We start from the raw sequence: 20,881 nt of genomic DNA, 5'->3' as shown, positions 1-20,881 counted from the left end.
CTCTTTATAGCTGATATCCTACTTTAGTTTTTCATCCAAACATTAACCTAAAGGATAATAATAATCCAAAGCTTCTGAAATTTTCAGTTTGAAAAACACTAATTTGGCCGGGCAGTGGTGGTGCACGCCTTTAATCCCAGCACTTGCAAGGCAGAGACAGGTGGATTTCTGAGTTCAAGGCCAGCCTGGTCTACAGAGTGAGTTCCAAGACAGCCAGAACTACACAGAGAAACCCTGTCTCGAAAAACAACAACAACAACAACAAAAACCTAACTTGCAACCTCCTTGTAAGGGAAGCTATTCTCTGCAGCTAATATGAGATCAGAGCAGAAGACACCTATTAAAATGATCCAATGAGAAAGGGGGTTTGCCTCATAATAATTCATTAAGCCACACATTTGTTTATATTCTTATTTTACCAAAAAAGGAAAAAAAAAGCCTTTCAGTTTTTAAAACAATTATAAAATATTTTATATCATTGATTTTATTATTATAAAATTCATTATCTCCTAACCAACGAGCAGCTAAGATTAGTCCATTTTCATGGATATAAATTAATACGTAAAATGAAATCATATAGCATAAAGGCTGACTGTACTGAATTCAAGGTATGCTGTGTTAATATTTACAGAGCATCTAAAGTCCCTGCCATTAACTGATTTAATACTTTGCATTTATTACTGTCATCTATTCTGAATCAACTGTCTCTGCTCTGTCCTTTGGATAACTGAGGGTTGAGAGGTCCTCTTAAGTGCTGTATCCCTGCCATATTGAATTACGAGTGTTGCTGATGTGCGTGAGTGCTTAGAGAGCATTTAGTCTGAGCTGGCCACCTGAGCAGAGCAGCAGAGGCTGTCGAGGGAGAGAATGGCAAGTGGAGCCACTGGTGTCTAAAACTCTTCCAAGTGGAGTGATGCCATGAAATAACACCACAGCTTCTAAATTTAACCATGAGCATAAAGTACAGCCACAGGGTACAGTGCATGCTGACTGCCTACCCTGGCCAGGTAGCTATATTTCTGTGACACCCCCCCCACACACACACACCTCTTGGAGATACATAAGTAGCCAGAGACTAGCCTGGCAGTCTTCTAGAGAGACAGAAACCAGGACATGTGGAAATGTCTCTATCTCACTGTCTGTTTCTTCTCTTAACCATTGAACAGTAGTAAATTGTTTCTCTTTACATTTTAGGCCCAGACTGTGTATATATGAGTGTGTGTGTGTGTGTGTGTGTGTGTGTGTGTGTGTGTGTGTGTGTGTTTTGTTCTAGGATGGAACACATGACATTTTGCATGCTAGGCAAGTACTCTACCCCTGAGGAAACTTCCTGCCCATTAACCAGCTCTCCCTGGTTCCAACTTGAGCCCTGTGATTCTAATTCTTTGGATGGTCTTCATCACTTTCGTACAGAACTCAGTCACCTTTTTTTCAGTGACATAATCTGCAAGTGGTAGGCCCTGGGCCACTCACAGCGTTCTTCATATGTCTTATTCATCTGCCCATGTCTTATACTCTAGACTTCACCATGCTTCATATTCACCGTCTGTGTTCTGGCTCTTCCACCAGCTGCTTTGTTTTAGATTTTTTTTTCTGCCATGAATTGCCTTCTGTATCAGTTTTGCCACTATCTTAAGTCTGTGTTATTTTCTTTCTTGCCTCTTACAGCCCTCCTTTAAGAATGATCTCAGAAGCCACCGATGCCAGTAAATCTGTGCTCTCCCTCCATTTCAAAAACATTTAGTAGTAGGTACCATCATGTCTTCCCACCTGTGGATAAGTTCCCTATAATAAGAATTCAAAGACTTCCTCAATATCAATAAATGTTTTGGCCAATAGCTATGGGTCTGTTTGCCAACTAGCTCATATTTTAATTACCCATTTATTTTATTCTAAGTCATGCAACTTGGCTGGTTACCTGATCCTCAGTTTCATATGACCCATCTTCTGTGTCTGGAGTGAATATTTGCCTATAACTCTATTCCCAGAACTCTGCTCTCTGTACTGTAATTGCCACCTCCCTCTTTTCTGCCTAAGTCAGTAGACCAACAGCATTTTACTGACAGATGATGCTTCCTTCAGAAGAGTAGATTCTCTCTTCAACATTTCTTCTCTGTAATGGTACAGTAGAGAAATACAAGCCGAGGAATATAAACTGAGGGAAGTTTGGTTTGCTATATCCTATTCAGTTCTTTCTATGATATCCCCCTTGTGATTTCTCTCTTGGTCACAAATGAAATAATTGCAACCTCAATCAATATACTTCTGATAACGTTTATCATATAGACATACTTTCAATAAAAATATCAACATGATCATTTTCCTAAGCACACTGTTTTGCCTAGGAAAATTTTTCTTGACTAGGTTTTATGTATCCTTCCAGTAATATCTTGTGTATATTTAAATGTATACATTGTATTCCCATACATAATGATAATATATTTAACACCTGCAGTATTCCCACACATGTTTGTGACTTGGCAGTTCATTGAGAAGTTTTGATTGAATCTAAAATATGATTTTAAGCTCATGGCTAGCATAGAGATGATAGATTATTGTTCAATGCTTAAAATTAAGTTGCCAAGTCATTTACATAAAGAATCTAACTCTATGGAACAGAACTGAAAACTAATAAAATGATATTTATATGAATAGTTCCAATGACCCAGATGTACCAATTCACATAGTAAACAAGTATTCAAAAGAATCAGATTATACTTCAGTATTGTGTAATAATCTTGCTGTTAGTGTTCTCCACTTGACACCTATTAACAGAAAAAAGTGTTATAATTTCAGAGCATCTTTGATTTCTGTTTCTCATAGACAAGTTTATTAACCCAACCATTTCCCTGTTTCTTGTTCTGAAAAATGAAGATAACAAGTGAATAAGCCCTACAGGCTGTCATGAGGATGAAGTGGATTAGTCCAATGAAAGCAATTAGAACCATGCCTGGCAAGAAAAACGTCCACAGAAGCTAATGGTTATTACATTACTTCTCAATTCCTTCCTGGCACTGTGAAAACTGCCTTTGTAGAAAATCATTTCTATCATATTACTTTATCAAGATGTTTTTTATATTCTAAGTAAGTACTAGGCCTTAGAAAGTACTGTGCAAATGTAGTAAAGGTATATTATTCCTCATCACTATCAAATGAAGTCTGCAGTACATCCTCATTGAATAAGGGAGAAGAAAGCAAAAAGTCGTGACTTGAACTGCTCTGAGATTAACTTGATTTGGAGAACTGGGAATCAGATATAAGTACAGAATAATGGTGATTGGGTGAGCTGTGCAGTCTAGTGGAGATTTACATACAGCTGAGGGAGGAAGCACGTTAGCTTATCTAGAGAGGGCGTCTCTGTAGAGGATATAGGATATACTTATCTGGGAAGAGAAAGCTGTGGTTGGTACTTTCTGCACATACTGTCAACATCTGTACTTGACCAGTGGAAGGCCTTGCCATTCCTATGTGTCTGAAGCTTTGGAATCCTTGATATGGCTGTGTTCACATCAGCAAAACACATTTACTCAAGACTTCATCAAGTCTTCACAGTCAACATTTATAATTATGGAAGTTTGCATGTACATCCCACAGCTTTTTATTTGGAAAATGAATGTAAAGACCATATTGTGAAATTTATCATTTTATTTTTCTTCCATCATTAAATTTAATTGTCTGCAAACATCTATTTATGCCAATGCTCTTTGCAAGAAAAATCAGTCTTTTTCTAAAATTTATCAAGTGTCTCTTAAGTTTGGCTCCCTCAGAGACAGGTTAGTGTTGTTGTTGTTGTTGTTGTTGGAGGATGAAGGTTCACTTTGGAACTTTTAACTATTTATTGAAACTTAAATTTGCTGAAAAACAAAACCTTTTCCTGAAACACATAGTTAGGGTCACAGTAACATGTCAAATATAAGTTGTGCCTGTGGTTCGGTCATCATGCCCTGGAAATGGCCAAGTGAGTTGAAGCAAAGCTGGGACATTGAAGAAAAACTGTCAAGTGGACACAGGAGGTACTGTCTTTCCTGGTCATAGTTTGAAACAGATCTTGGGTTGGCATGATTCGATAGCTGTGTCTTCTCCTTCAACCTGCACTTGAATGAAACTAGTGGAACCCATTGAAAAAATTTGTCTGTAATTTTCTTCCTGACATTGTATCATTGACATTGATTTTGCCAGGGCAGAGGATGCTAAATTGAGAACAAAGTGGAAAACGCTCTGAAATAAATGCAAGACAACTCAGATTTTCCAGGCAATATGTTTTGTGTTTATAATTTATAAACTCACCAGAGTGTGTATACAGATTGACATGATTATATATGTATGTAAAATATGATATGATGAAAAAGAAAATTATTAGGATACCGGCAGTGACATGCCTCACCAGTTGTTTAAACCAGTTAATAACTTCCCTGGGGCTAGGCTTCTAAAGAATATTTCTATTTTTTAAGTAAAAATTTATTTGAATAAATGGCTTAATTCAGATTTACTACAATTTTGTAAGATTTACATTAATGTCTATTTGATTTTTCTTTCTTAGTTCATATTAATTATAAAATGAAAAAGGAAATATAGTTTTGAATATGCAGAAATGTACCATGAATACATAAATACATACATACATATATGTCTACGTAAAAAAACTATTTCAGTTTAGAGAATTCTGGAGCCTTAAGTCTGTGGAGGGTTAGAGTGTGGAGGCCTGGCAGAGTGGACAGGTGGGGACATCCTCTTGGAGATGGGAAAGGCAGAATTGGATGAAAAATTGTCGGGGGGCAGATTGGGAGGGAAATAAAGACTAGAGTATAAAAAAAGATTAAGGATAATTATTAAAAAAATGAATCCAAAAAGAAAAAAAGTAAAATTAAGTACTGATATTAGTAACCATAAACAAAAATTGGAAACAGCCGAAGTTCATTTTGTCAAGTACAATGGTTCTCAACCTGTGGGTCGCAATCCCTTTGCGCAAGTCAAGTCACCCTTTCTCAGGGGTCATATGTCAGATATTCTGCATATCAAATACTTACTTTATGATTCAAAATAGTAGCAAATTTACAGTTCTAAGTGACAAGAGAAGTAATTTTATGGTTGGGGGTCATCACAGCATGAGTGTATATTTGACGGATGGTGAAATGGAAATACTTTCAAAATAACTACCATCCATGTTGAGACTGACAAAGCGTCAAAAGAGGGAAGCTGACTTGACATAGATGTCCTCCAGAGCATGAGGTGACTTCCATTGGCATTTGCCTTAGTTATCATCTGTGCTGCTGTAGATATAGAACTGCTGGTATCAAATGTCACATCAAAATGGGCACACTCTGGGTTTCACATTGCAAGATCGTAAGGGAAGCTGTGAGGGACTTTGGACTTGTAGTTCAGGGCTTTTGTACGTGTCATCCTACCAACCAGCTTGGTCCCTGTGCAGAGTTAGCATGTAGAGGGGCTAAAATGTATTTCTGGATGATGAGTATATTATAAATGAAGGAATAAAAGGATGATGCTGAAGAAGAATAAAAGCAAAGTAGAATCAGGATGCTTCGTTTCTAATCTGGCTGGACTTTTATTGTTGCTATTATTTATTTCATCAAAACCATGAAGCCATTATTAGTTGATTCCATGATTCTGTGGTAAAGTTACAGGAGAGGGACGTGATATACACTCCAAGGCATTCACAGAGCAACTAATTCTCATAGGAATCAGTCATTTAAAAGTCAATAGATATATATTTCACTGTACTAATTGTCTTGAACTTTCTTAAAGGGTTTTCGTGTGTGTGTGTGTGTGTGCATATGTGTGTACATGTGGATATTGTACAGTGTGTGTTGTGTGTATGCTAGAAAATGAGGGGGCAGAGGGAAAGAGAAAGAGATGTTTGGAGCTGCATATTGATGGTGTTTGAGTCTGGGAAGTTGAAGGTGGCTATCTGTGAGTGTGAGTGAGTATGAAGGTGACATTTGTTGATGATACTGCATAATTCCTCTACACAGAATTGCTGTTGATTATTCCTACTTGAAGATGTGAAGTATGAAGTATTTGTTACTCTTCTAGAAACAAAATCTAGTTGTTCTCATCCCCAAAGAAGCTGAACTCTGAGCATTTTCCAAGACATCATTAAAAATTGTATACATTTGAAATACTATGTATCAATATTTCATGATTCACAGTCTTAGTAGCAATTTTGTAAAGTGGATGACAAAAGCCACAAATGTCTATTTCTCCTTTTAGCTCAACCAGGAAAAACTATTTAGAACATTTTTGTTTTGAGTCCAAGGTCTAGCTTTTTTTTTTTTTTTTTGTTCAGCTGACATTAACAATTACGTTTGTCAATATGTATTAAATCTGGAGGCTATTTAAAGACTACCATGGAGCCTGCATTGTAAACATATTAAGCTTTATTCTAAAGGATGTCTGGTTTTGGTTTGTTTTGTCTTTTCCTTTGTTTAAAAAGATTCCTGTGAAAGGTAGACTATTCTTATTGTAGCAGATGACATTTTTTTTTTGTACTTTTCTTGCCTCAGTAACTTCTTTGTATTTATTTTAGCTTTGTGATTTCAAATCTGGGATGAGCTATAAAGTATCTCTTTTTTCCATGACAATACTTGGCAATTCACAAAGTTAAATTGTGGTTCTTATTAATTGCCTTCATTATTTATAAAGTCAGTGGCAAACTTAAACTTTAACAGTGATGATTAGAGATAAGCAACTAAATTAAAAAAAGAACTCTCCCAGAATTAGATGAAAATAGAATATAGGTATCAACCCATATTTCTCATAAGTATTATAGTTTGCAAAATATATAGTTATAATTTCTATGAATTTTTGAATAACACTAAAATTGCCATATTGAAGAAAATGGGTTTTAACCTTCAAAGGTAAATATAATTCATAATATTTGATTTGAATGTTTGTTGAGCATTTAATTATACCACAGTTTGTTAGAATTTCACTGGCTTTTCAAAGGACTTTATTCTTTCATTAGTAATTGTTTTGAGAACCTCATACATGGGCACTGTATCTGCATCATTATTGTTTTTCTTTTCTGTTTAATTAATTGTTTATTTTATTTATTTAAATTTTAAATGTCATCCCCCTTCCTGATCTCCCTTCTGCAAGCCCCCATCTCATTCCCCATCCTGTTTGCCTCTAAGAAGGTGCTTCCCCACCCACTCATCCACTCCAGCCTCACGCCTATAGCATTCCCCCTACACTGGGGCAACAAGCCTCCACAGGACCAAGGGCCTCCCATCCCAGTGATCTCAGATAAGGCCATCCTCTGATACTTATGTAGTCGGAGCCATGGGTCCCCCCCTCCATGTGTAGTTTAGTCCCTGGGAGCTCTGGTGGAGTCTGGTTAGTTGATATTGTTGTTCTTCCTATGAGGTTGCAATCCCCTTTAGCTCCTTTAGCCCTTCTCCTAACTCTTCCCTTGAGGTCCCCAGGATCAGGCCAATGGTTGGCTGTGAGTATCTGCATTTATCTTAGTCAGGTACTGGTGGAGCGTCTCAGAGGACAGTCATATCACGTTCCATCTGTAAGCACTTCTTCACATCAGCAATAGTGTCAGGGTTTGGTCTCCCCAAGTTGGAGAGGTTTCTGGATGGCCTTTCTTTCAGTCTGCTCCATTTTTTATCCCTGTGTTTCTTTTATACAGAAACAATTCTAGGTTAAAAAGTTTGATATATGTGGGTGGTCCCCTTCCTCAACTGGGGGCTATGCCTCTCTACTGGAGGTTTTCTCTTCAGGTTCTATCCCTGCTTTGTTGAGTATCTCAGCTAATGTTATCCTTGTTGGGTCCTGGGAGCCTCTGACTTCCCTGGTGTCTGGGACTTTCTAGTGGTTCCCCTGATTCTCCATCTCTCACCACTACAAATTTCTATTCATTCTCTTGGCCCTCTGGGCTTCCCTCCTGTCTCTTTTCATATCTGATCTTGCCTATATTTTCCCCTTTCCCTTCCCTCTCCTTTCCAGGTTTCTCCCTCCCTCTACCTCTGCAGATTATTTTGTTACTCTTCTAGGTAGGATTAAAGCAACCACACTTTGGTCTTTCTCCTTATTAAGCTTCATATGGTCTGTGAGTTGTATCATGGGTATTCTGATGTCCTGGACTCTCTCCAACTCCTGTTAACCTGCCAAATTCTGAATCTCTTTTCTCATCATCATTACTGAATATATGTATCTATAAACCACACATGTATATATAAAGTACTAAAGCCATTTGCTTTGCTCATATGTACACATGTCCATGGGTAAGCTCTTGGGATTGGGCTACCTGTGTGTGATTTTGTTCTAGGAGGAGACTAATTATCCCTTTCCCAGTAGCCATTGACCATTTATAGTTTCTCGTCTAGGAATTTGACTATGGAATATCTACTGTCTATAGATGATGCCATCTATATGAAATTTAAACGTGGAAGATTTTTCTAACCTGGCTAGCTCCCCAATAATTGAGGTGGAGACCTATTGATTTAATCAACAAGCTTTAATCACAATAACTGAGCAGATATTCCAAACCCTCTATGATGTTTTAGCTATTTCTCAGCCACCCCCCCAACCCCAATATATTTACATTTAGTCTCTCCTTGGCTTGATCTGCTGAGGCTGTCTGTCCTCATAGAGAGCTCCTTTGGCAACTCCTCATGCCTAATCTCATGGTGACCATCTTCTTCTCTGTCTTATGACCCCTTTTCTCGTGGACCCTCACCTTCCTGATGGAGAATCCCCCTCTCCCGGATGGAGCCAAAAGTCAATCTACTCTTTAATTCCTTTCTGCCCACTCATTGGCTATTCAGATTTTTATTCACCAATCAGAGATATTTAGGGAACATTTATTGCACCACACTGATAAGAGAAATTCTTCAATATTCATGACAATGCCTGTGTCTGAACTGTAACTAGATTTGGGGACACAGTAATCAGTGTCTGAATACACAGTATACAAGACAACCCTCTCAGAGCTGTCATTCTGATCATATTCAGGCAATCTTATTTTAGAGGTTTCACGGGTGTAGCTTCCTTGTCATATATAGAAGACACTAGCTAGGAGTACATGCCCTGATTTTCTAAGTCTTCTAACCTTGTTGTAACCCATACTTCTTTTTTCCTAAGCCTTGGGTATGAGGATTGCACTGAAGGTCTATTAGTAGGTGTTGCAGACCCCACATTAATGTCTCTGAATTCTCAACAGGTTTTGTATCTCTGTAATAATCTTCAGCATTTGCAAAGCAGCTTCTTTGTTGAGGAATAAGAGCTACACTTAGCTGTGGGTATAATGACAAATTAGAAATTATATTGATTTAGGAAAATGGCTTTGGAATGTTCTTTTTGCTGGGTCTGTAACCTCCCTGGCTGTGGGTCGTTGACTAAATTTTCAGTGCCAGGTGTGCATTCTCTCCTACTGAGTGAAATTAAAGAACAAACAGACAGCAGTTGTTATACCCAGGATATAAGTGTTACTGTTGCACCATTATTGGTATTTTGCCAGGCCAGTCATTGTTGTGATTCACAGGCTTTACATCTGGGTAGGTGTCTTAGTTACTCTTCTATTGCTGTGATCATACACCATAGCCAAGGCAACTTCTCGAAGAAAATATTTAATTTGGCTATAGTTTCAGAGGGTTAGAGTCCATGATTGCAGACAACTAGGAAACAGATGGGAGCATCAGCTGAGAGCTCATATTCAAAATTCAGGAGGCAGAAAGAGCAGAAATTCTGCCCCACATGTAATGCTTCTTACAAGGAAAAACCTTCTAACCTTTCCCAAACTCGTCCACCAACTGAGGACAAAGTAGTCAGATATATAAGTCTACAGGGTACATTTTTTAAAAGTGAATGCAGAAGGACTACAAGTTGCTTGTCTCCTTTGGCAAGTTAGATAGATTCATTTTATATATGGAAGACAGTCCTCAGGGACAGTATGTCCTAGTCAGTTCCAAGTCGTTTTCCTAAAGTCCTGCTTCCTGAAGCATGTGGTGTCTGCAGCAATGGGACCTCAATTTCACTCCAACAATTTGTGTATGTATACACATATCTATTATGTGTTTTTAAATAAACATAAAATATTTCCCTACAGTTGTTTCTATATATTTTGTTATTCTTTAGATCTTTTCCCTCCTTCTTCCTTAATGCTTCCTTTTCTTCCCTCTTGTAAGATAAAGTCCCGCTGTAGTTTTTCCTGTTTCTCACATAGTAGCACTTATGTCTTACTATTCCTTTCTCTACAGCTCCACCCTGCACCAAAATCCCCAGTGACTTTCCTAGTTTCTGTGGTTACTTGAGGTTATATACTTACACCCAAAGACCTGGAGCTAGAACCCCCAAATAGGAAAATATATGTAGTATTTGTCTTTGTTGGTCTGGGATATCTCACTCAGTATAATATATTCTAGTTCCATCCATTTACCCATACATTTTTTAATGTTATTTTTCATTACAGTTGAATAGAATTCCACTGTGTATATCTACCTCATTTTTGTTGCCCATTGGTTGAAGGATATTTAGATTGTTACCATTTCCTAGTATTGTGAACAGAGAGGCAAGAACATGGCTGAGAAACTATCAGTGGAGTAGGGCATTTAGTGCTTATAGTTTATGACAATGCTACAGCTGTGTCATATGGTAGGTTTTGTTTTAGTCTTCTGAGCACTCTCTACAGTGATATGAATAGACATCCTTTAAGAGGTCAAAAGTATCAAGTTTCTAACAATCTTAAGAGACAATATCATGTGACTACAGTCAGAATACGTATACAAGAAACTTCATTCCTTTGTCTTTTAGTAAATGAAATTTTTAGATGATTTTCAGGCATATATGTCCATCCATCCTAGGCTGAACCTCGTGATTTCCTCAGAGGCAGAAACTGCAGTTGCTCATACTGCAGTAGGAAGCTTGCTACTATGCCCTTTTCTCCTGATTCTCTTTATTATCCCTGAATGGATTCATCTTTTATATACAAGACTAGTGTCCATAATTCTTGAAATCTGTGTATAATTGTATCTCTTATGTTTTACCCCAAAACACTTATATAGAAGGACACATCAGTGGACGTATAGGAAGGACTGGTTTAATGCACTAAGTACACACTGAAAATCTAGACACATATAGTTTCGAACATAATCTCTCATTAGGTATAGTATACCTGAGGAACCAATTGTTGAGGGCCACTATACAAAGGAACCTTGTACAAAGAAACATATATACATATACATAATGGGTACCTTTCTAACTTGTTTCAGACAACAAGAACATGCTTTAAAATAGATGTTGACAATACATTGAATTTATTTATATGCATGGTCATGGATTCAGATATTTGGATAATTTTTGCTTCAAGATATCCACTTTTTAAAACTCCTTTAGTTTTACTAAAATGTTACCGGTAGATAAAATGAGAGAAATTTGAATTCAGGTTAATATTTTAGTTGTTGCAATTATCTAGCAAAAGTTTTAAAATTTAATGTGTTAATAGTTAATATTTTAGCACTGCTGAATATTTTAAATTATGTAAGCTGCTTGCATCTTCCCCTCAGTTGCATATAGTGTTTAAGTGTCTGCATTTCAAGTATTTTCTGTTTTCAATAACAAAAAAACATTTGTTTTTATCTGTGGATGTGAATTTCTGTGAATGATACAGAGTTTAAAAGAAAGAAGAAAATCTCTCTTGAAAAGAGCTAGTTTTTAAAATCTAAGTTTTTTTTTACATATATTTTGCAGATTAAAGGATTTACCTGAAGACAAAGCATTCTATTCATCAGAGACTTGACAAGAGTTACTCTTGCTTTTGCCAATTAAAGATGATGTTGTCATGGAAACAGTTGATCCTGCTTTCATTCATTGGCTGCCTGGCAGGTAACAATAAGCTGTATTTTGTATATACTTTTCTTGAGTCATGTGCTTAAATACTTTGCTTTTGTTTTTAAGACAGGGTTTTTATGTAGCTTAGATGGAGGGCAATCTCACCATTGTGATTCTGATCATCCTGCCTTCCTCTCCCAAATACTTGGATTGCAGGCATGCAAGTCTATGCCTGATTATTCTCAAATCCTTTTTAAAGGTTAAGGTAAAATTACAACAGGGTCAAAGACAAAACAGATCATTTTTCTCAGAAAGAAGATTCCCATTCTTAATTCTCATAATTGGATTCTTGTGGTTCTTCTATCTAATTTTTACAAGTCAATATATTCCCATAGAAACTGTAAGAACACCTGATATTAAAATTATATTGCTGAATTTAATAAGTGTTCCTAGTGTGACAACTTAATTTAAGAAATTCACATTTTATTTTTATTTTATGTTGTATTTATGTATTTATTCACATATATTAATATGTTTATTAGTCCAAGATAAGGGTTACAAGGGAGCAAGGGATGGATTTACATAATTATATATTTTATAATAAAATTTAATTATAATTAAATATATAATAAAATTATAATTATAATTCAAATATAATTATATCATTCCTCATCTTATTCCTTCTTCTAAGTCCTCCAAGTTACCTAGCACATATCCTCTCAAATCTATAACCTCTCTTTCTTCAAATATTTTAGGTGTTTGAATGCATATATATTATATAATACATAACCAAAAATACTACCTTTCAAGTCTATTTAGTGCTGTTTCTTATATATGTTTCTGATTTGAAGGCTAACAACTTAATATTGGATAGTCAATTAGAGGCTTAGTCCTGGGGAGAGCTAACTCTCCTGCTCTCAGCATACCATTATTACCTCTGGTTAGATGTCTAGAGATGGTGTCATCTGAGAAGACATTCACTGTTTAAAATATGATGATATTTTCATTGAAAGTTTTCTTATAATGTGCACTTGGCACATTTTGCTACAGTTTTGGCTTCTTTTTTCATAAAAAATTCATATTTATACTCTAAAATATATTTTTAATTCTTTTGATACACTGTTACATTAATTTTACTGACACATTTTTCGGGAGTGGGTAAGAAAATAATATTTAAATAAAAAATAATATATAATACACCATGTAGAACTATGGTTTTCTACTTTTCTTTCCTTTTTGACTAGAAGGATAATTTGTATATTAATATGGTGAATAGGAGTGTGTCATCCATAGGTTTGATTATTGTACCATTCGGCCGTGTGTGCTTTGTCTATGTGCATGTGTGTATTATTCTTTCCCCCTTTACTCCTTTGTTCACTTACATTCTCTGACCCAATTGAAAGTAGACTATTATAAAAATGGCTTCTCATCACAAAAAGAAATCAGCATTCAAATTCTAGGCCTTAGAAGATCCTTTTCTTTATGGAACCTAGGACTCATAAAAGTGTAGCATATTTGCATTTCTAATGAATGAGGCATATTGGAATGTTCAATAAAATACACCAGATTTACATACATCTATGTAAGAGATATGTTGGCTCTTGTGTTAAAATTCAATTTTTTTCATATATTTAAATAATAAAATATAAAAATTCATGATCAATATTAGATTAGATGTTTAAACTTTATAAATGAAGTATTCCCCCATTGCAGTTTTTATGTTTTTAATTAAGCTACTTAATTGTGTTCCTAAAATAGATTCTAGTACAGAAGGAAAAGGTGGTAATTATATTCAAATTTCAGATTTGTAGAGAAAAATCAATACAGTCATACTAAGTAAACTATTTTTTCCTGTCTTTAATTTCTTTACATAGTTTTCCATTTTCTTGTATTTGCAGAAAGATCCAAATGATAGCCCATGTCAGCAGGTGTATCTTTCAGGGTGGTAAATTTTGTAGAACCCAACTTGAAATCTCCAAAGTGGTTAAAAAAAATATCCTGAGAAAATAACAGTGCTGTTTAGTTAAGAAAAATGGGACTGTTTTTTCAAAAGTTTAAAATGTTATTCTAGTGCACAGTAAAATTGCATTGTGCATGTGTCTGCATTTTTGTTTCTGCATTTTTTACACATTTACAGCAGTTTACAGAAAAAGCAATGTACATCATACTTAAATGTGAAAGTATCTGTAAGAAAGTTAAATCTCAACTTGAATTTATAGAAATGCTATTTAACAGCAGTAAAATTTTCAATAAGAACTGAATTTATTTTGTCTATCATAGCCTGTGTAATATATTAGTTAAAGAATTTGTAGTCTTCATAACTATATTACAAAGAGTGATTTGTCAGATTCTTAGGTATTCCAAAAGATATTGAATGTGGATTATAGTTTACATATTGTCTATCAGTTTTCTTTATGTATTATTAAAATTAGAAGGTTGGTTTTTGAGTATGATAATCTATTGATAAATATTTGGCTGCTTTGCATGCTTTGGAATAGATTTATGATTGACGGACAGTGATGGGTTGAATAGGACTGGGCCCTGTAGACTCAGATGTTTGAATGCTAGGCCCATGGGGAGTTGCACTATTAGAAAGTGTAACTTTCTTGGAGGAGGTGTGGCATTGTAGAATGAAGTGTGTCCCTGTGGAGACAGGCTTTTCTCAAGCTAGTCCTAGTGTGGAAGTCTTTGTGTTGCCTCCTGATCTGGATATTGACTCTCAGTTCCTTCTCCAGCACCTTATCTGCCAGGTCCAATTAAATGTTGTTTATAAAGTTGTTATGGTCATGGTGTCTCTTCATAGCAATATAAACTCAAATTAAGGTAAGGAGTATGCCATACATTTTTATATTAATAAAAGTAACTTATATTTATTAAAGGATGCAGTCAGTATATATAACCGGTGTTGTGTAGTTTATGGGTTTTTTTTAAATCTTTTTCCAGTAAGCTTTTTCTTATGTATTCTTCTTTTATGTCTTTCATTGTTTCATTTTGTTTGGTTTTCTTATTTGTTTAAGACAAGTTGACGTTTAGTACTAGACATTGTAAAAGTTGAAGACAGGTTTTGGAAGTCTAGAGGAAGAAAACAGAACATTTTTATTCTGGAAATTCTGTAAAACCAGAAAAGGAAGACAAAGAAAACCAATGCCACAAAAATTAATACAATTGATATTAAGAAGTGGAAGTGTGTTAACTGAGCCCAGAATATGGTGGAAATGGCACTAGTTTTTTACTAGATGAAGGAACTGAGATAGTTTCCAGGCTTTAGTTTAAATGACTTTTCTGGTCACTGTGGTTAACATAGACTTCAATTTATTTCTGAAATCATAGAATGGCTTTACTTCCTGAATCACTTCTTTGTGGAATAAGTTCATTGACTAAGAATCAATAAGATCTCAAATAAACCACTTTTCTACTTCCTAAGTACCTAAACATTAATCTTTTAACTTTAATGGCTAGAAAGATAGCCCAATTGTTAAGAGCATTTGCACTCGAACAGAGGAACTGTGCTCAGATCCTGTCACCAATGTGGTGGCTCATAATCATTCTTAACTTAAGCTCCAGGGGATCTAATGCCCTCTTATGGCCTCTGCAGGCACTAGGTATAGACATGGTGCACATACATATATGCAGGCAAACACTCACACACATAAAATAAGATGTAGAAAATACTTACATGTGTGAGATATTTGCTATCTGGTTTGGGAGCTATTAGTCACAGTAAGTAAGAAGACATGAGATGTGAGTAGCCTGAGATCTTTTTGTCGAGCAAATAAAACTCACCCAGGATTTCAGAAAGTTAATAATTTTAAAGCTCAGTTTTCTTACTTATGAGCGACTGAAATAGCAATATTTGTCTATTAAAGTTAAACTATTGTTAACATTAATTGTACCTCTTTAATTTTTTGTCATTTTCTTTTTTATTGGATATTTTCTTTATTTACATTTCAAATGTTTTCCCCTTTCTAGGTTTCCCCTTCTGAAAACCCCTATTCAATCCCCCCTACCTTGTCTCTGTGAGGGTGCTCTTTCACCCACCCACCCACTCCCATTTTCCCACCCTGGCATTTCCCTATACTGGGGCATCAAACACCCTCAGACCCAAGGGCCTCTCCTCCCACTGATGTCCAACAAGGCCGTCCTCTGTCACATATGAGGCCAGAGCCATAGGTCCCTCCATGAGTACTCTTCAGTTGTTGGTCCAGTCCCCAGGATCTCCGTGGGGATCTGGCCAGTTGGTCCTGTTGCTCCCTCCATGGGGCTGGAAACCCCCTCAGCTTCTTGAGTCCCTTCTCCTACTCCTCCATCTTGAACCTGTGCCCAGTCCATTGATTGGTTGCAAGCGTACCCCTCTGTATTTGCCAGGTTCTGGCAGAGCCTTTGGAGAGAGAGCCATATCAGACTCCTGTCAGCAAGCACTTCCTGGAATCCACAATAGCTTCCGGGTTTGGTGACTGTATATGGGATGGATCCCTTTTATTTTAATGCTCATATCTTCAAAGATACAATACTTGAACTCAGGCTTCCTCCATTGTGTATTTAGTCACAGGAACCATGTGCAGAATAAATTCACAACTGCAGCTTGCATTGTAATTGCACAATCTCTGTTTGTCTTATGCTGGTAACTATGTTTCTTCAAATACTATTCACACCTACTGATACACAACTTTAAGCACCTCCAGAATATCATCGATTCTGTTCAATATTATAATAATGCAATTAAGTTGTTTTCTTCGTTTTCTGTGATCACTGTTAAGTTCATAATGATCTGAGAGTAAAATAAACTTTTCATTTTCTTCCTCAAATACCTTTTTCAGTTGGTTTTACTGACACCATGCTTGTCATTACCTAGAAAATGATTAAAGGTATCTATTGGGCCATAGATAACCTCAACACAATTTACAACTATCTGTTTCTTTTTCTTTTTTCTTCTTTTCTTTTTTTAATGTTTTAAGTTATTCTCCACCAGTGAAATGAACCAATTCAAACCTAATTAAAGTATATAAAGGCAAGTTTTTTGGGAAGTCACTACTCCTGGGTAGGTTCACTGGTCCCAAGGAAAGATGCCAGGGAAGTCACCATATGGAGGGAGACAAAGGGGAGGAGAAAGAGATAAAGAAAGCATGCACAGGTGAGGAGAGAAAAAATTCACAGAGGAGGAGAAAGAGAGAGACCAAAATATTTGGATTATATAGGAAAGAGCTTCTGGGGTAGGGAAACTCCCGCCCTTGAGCTGGAAAATCAAGGGTTGAGAGCTGAGGTATGCCAGGTAGGGACTGAATGATGCTGGGAGAATCTGAAAGCCAAGTCTCCTTTTGTATGTTAAATATGCACCTCAGTCCTTTGTCCCTGATCAGAAATCCAACAGGTATTAGATACTATACATCAAGGAACTTGTTTCTTAAAGAAGAGATGATTTTCATCTCTTCTGTCATGTCCTGTTAAGAATATAATATAGGTTGATAATACTGATACTGGTAAAATGGAGATGTCACTGATGCCTGCTTATGTGTCCTGACATATTACATGTTTTTACAGATAAACTTATTTCAGATCATTCTCAGGACTGCAGCAGCTGAGTTCTAGAATTGTTTTTCATTTAATTCATTAAAATATTGTCAGGCTAACCAAGTATGCATGTGAACACCAGTAAAAGACGCAGAAGCATGGTTGACACATTTTCTTCCTTTAACATTGGCCTTTAACTGCACATGTTGGCATTTTCTGTGTTTGATGCTGAGTAAGAAAAGACTAAGTCAACTTTCAAAATGCTTTGGAAGTGTAATTAGAGTTCAACAAACATAACTTAAATAAGGCTCACATTTTTTGTTTAGCTTTTAAAATAGCTAGTTTCTCAAAAGTATCCTATAATTAGTCCACTAACTCTTGGAAATAAAGGGCTCATTTAACTGACTCAATTTCTATTACCTAAGTATTAATCTGTCTTAAAGCACTCATCACATAAAAGTGTTTTAAAATGTCCCCACACATTATGCTTTTCCATGAATTGGATCGTATTAGAAGAGCTAAATGGATGGTGGCTCCCATTAAGAGCGCAGTAGTTAAGAATTAACTCCTGAATAATGAAGTACAGATGCACACATGCACACACACAGTCACATAGTAACCCATGTGTGCTTGCATTCATATGAGCCACTGTTGATCTTTGGCAATCACTTTTGTATTGGAAGCGTGCCCGCAGACAAAGAGAAGGTAGAATTCATGCTAGTTACTGTGTGTTCTTGTCTTTCTGGTCCTTTATCTACTTGCCTCTTTCCTTTCTGTAGTGAGCTTAGATCTCTGTCTTCTCTCATCTTGTACTGTTGTTCTAGTCTTGTTCCTGCTTTTCTGTTCCTTTCTTCCATCTATGCATCCCACATGCTGCAACCCAACCATTTCTGAAGAGCCATGAAGTGAGCTGAATACTAAGCACCAGGTTTGTGGAGGGTATTGTGATAACTGACATTGAGAAGTGCAAAGGAATCAGGCTGCAGTCAGTGTAGGAAAAGAGACTCATATAAACAATGGTAGGAATGCTGTCATGATATAACAGACCAACTTAATAAAAATACATAGAGAGTAGTAGAAGTTGTCTGAGTACTTACTTAGAGAAATGAAGATTCAGAAAAAAAGTAATAGAGAAGTCACCATTTGAGTTGGGGCCCTAAACAGTTATCATTTATTGAGCCCTTACTTTTTCTGAAGTATTATGTTAAGGAGCTTCTCTGAATTGTATCATTAATAGTTTAGTTGATTTTCTGGCCCTTTCATTGTTATTGACCCTATTTTACAGATGAATTGTATCATTAAATTTTTGGTTGATTCCCTGGCCTGTTCATTGTTTTAAACCATATTTTACAAATGACTAACTGAGGGGTCTTGAAAAAAAAACTTCATAAAACTCACATACTTAAAGGAGTTATGCTTAAATTTACAGCCTAATAATTAGACTAAGGATTATGCTAAGGATATGGCTTAGCTTGTGCGAATGAGATTCTGTATTTGAATTTTAGTATAAAAACACAAAACATTTCCATGTAAAACAGCTCACATCATAAGGCCATAATCATTATCCTGAAGCTGGATACCATTTAAGATAATATTCAGACAAGGTAATTTTAGAGAAAGTATAACATAAGCTTGCCTTTTTCTAACTTATACAATGCTAGCATAGAATAACATTTACAGTAAAGACAATAACTATTTTATATTATGCGGCAACCCTGGCTCAAGCAATTGATTTTGGTTGGCTCACTATTAAGTTTTAATATAGAAATAATTTCTCTAAGAACAAACAAAATTGCATATCTTCATGGTATGCAATGATTTTTGTGTATGCATGGTATTAACACTTGAACCCAGGGTCCCACATATGCAAGTCAAATCTCCTACATTGCGCTACATGTTCTACCTTACTGTGATGTTGATCAAACATGCACATAATATGTGTGAAAAGCATATATATGTATATATACATATATATGCATATATGTATATGTGTATATATAAATTATTTTGTAGCTTATGAGTGTCTCTGTAACTTCATATTTGTCAAGATCAGTCTTGTCAAATTTTCAATATAGTGTTACATTCAATATGTTGGGCAAAGAGCTGTAGAAGTGTTTTCCTACCTACCTGAAGCTCTGCCACACAGCTGTATCTACCTCTGCCTGCATTGCATTGTTCCTGGTACCTGCTGTTCTATTCTGTGCTTCTACATACAGGGCTGTTTTAGCAATAGACAGGTTAGATCATGTGCTATTTTGTTCCTGCATCTGGCCTACTTACGTTAACATTGATGTCCTACAGGTCTATCCATGAATACATTAACGTAAATTTAAAAAGCCAACCCTACCACATTGATATTTTTCTTGTAATTTCATGTTCAGCACCTAAGGTACAGATACATTATTGTGGGGCTTTGAGAGACAGCTGAGTATCTGATCTAGTAGGCCTTGAGCCTTGGAGACCCTCCAGGGATGGTAGAAGTTCTGCCATGTTCCTGGGCCCCTGGCTCCTTTCACATAGCTACAGCCCCCAGAGAGAGGTTTTTGGCCATTGTTCACCTAGCACAGGTAAAGGGCGTGACAGAGGCCACAGAGCCTCACAACATCTCCATATTCATGAGATACCTAAAGGCCAGAGGGCATAGCCAATTAAGCATCCCTTCCTAGACTTGCAAAAGGCATTTAACCTCAGGCCCGCCCTAAGAATATGGGGTATAGCTTCATCCATTTTCCACCATGACAATAAATATCTTAAGACCATATCTTAAGACCATGGATTATTTCTCATCTTTGGGGCCCACCTTGGGAAACTTTGGACCTCTCTACATTCCAGCCATGGAGACCCAGCCATGTGAGTTGCTGTGACCAAGAGTCTCATCCTTGTGGGACCCTAGAGTTTCTCCTCCCTCTTCAGCTGCAGGTTGATCTAGCCTGTAAAACTACATCTCAGTCCTTCTGCAGCCTCTCAGTTGCGCCTGAGAGCCCAAAGGCTTGAGACCAGTTGGCTCCCAGCCACCTTGGCCCAGGGACCCCAACTCAAAAGCTCAGGCCCCCGGAGCTCTCAGACTGTCTTCCCACCAACCAAGGAACAGAGTCTGTACTGCGTGGCTTTCCACTGCTGGATGTCCACCTGGTGCTGGCCTGGAGTAGACACTGTCAAATTCCTGCCTCCCTGAGCCATGGCTCCAGCTTCTTGGGGTAGGGGAAGACACAGGACTCACAATTCAACCCAGTAAGACCCATGCCCATGCTTACACCACAGCCCAACACATCATTACTTGTTTAAGGTTATTACATTATTACTTTGTTTCAGGTTATTATTATTATTCAAGTGGAGTTTAGGTTTCAAATCCAGGCAGTGTCTTTGAAGGTCTTCTGTTGTCATTACTGGCAACACATGGCCACAGAGACCCTGGAATATAATCATACCAAATTGAGATTTGCTATAAATGTAAAATACATTTTGAACATCAAAGATAAATTATTTTTAAAAGTACAAAACATACATTTTTGAATATATGCAGTGATGGAGGGTTGGTGGGTTGTACTCAAGAAAGCTGGCAAGCTGACCAACTCATCTA

At 36.7% G+C, this 20,881-nt stretch overlaps 1 protein-coding gene across 1 annotated transcript in view; it reads left to right on the top strand.

Moving 5' to 3' along the window:
- Positions 1-11,708: 11,708 nt before the first annotated feature.
- Cntn3 (contactin 3) overlaps positions 11,709-20,881 on the top strand; it is a 262,761-nt gene continuing 253,588 nt past the window's right edge. Inside the window, exon 1 of the mRNA XM_028773027.1 lies at positions 11,709-11,847. Coding sequence (XP_028628860.1) covers positions 11,793-11,847 — 55 coding nt within the window. The 5' untranslated portion in view covers positions 11,709-11,792. The remainder of the gene's footprint in view (positions 11,848-20,881) is intronic.

This window comes from Grammomys surdaster, unplaced genomic scaffold, assembly GCF_004785775.1.
Source record: "Grammomys surdaster isolate TR1022 unplaced genomic scaffold, NIH_TR_1.0 220, whole genome shotgun sequence".
Lineage (NCBI taxonomy): Eukaryota > Metazoa > Chordata > Mammalia > Rodentia > Muridae > Grammomys > Grammomys surdaster.
The sequence above is the reverse complement of the archived record's forward strand: the minus strand, read 5'-3'. Positions and strand labels throughout refer to the sequence as shown.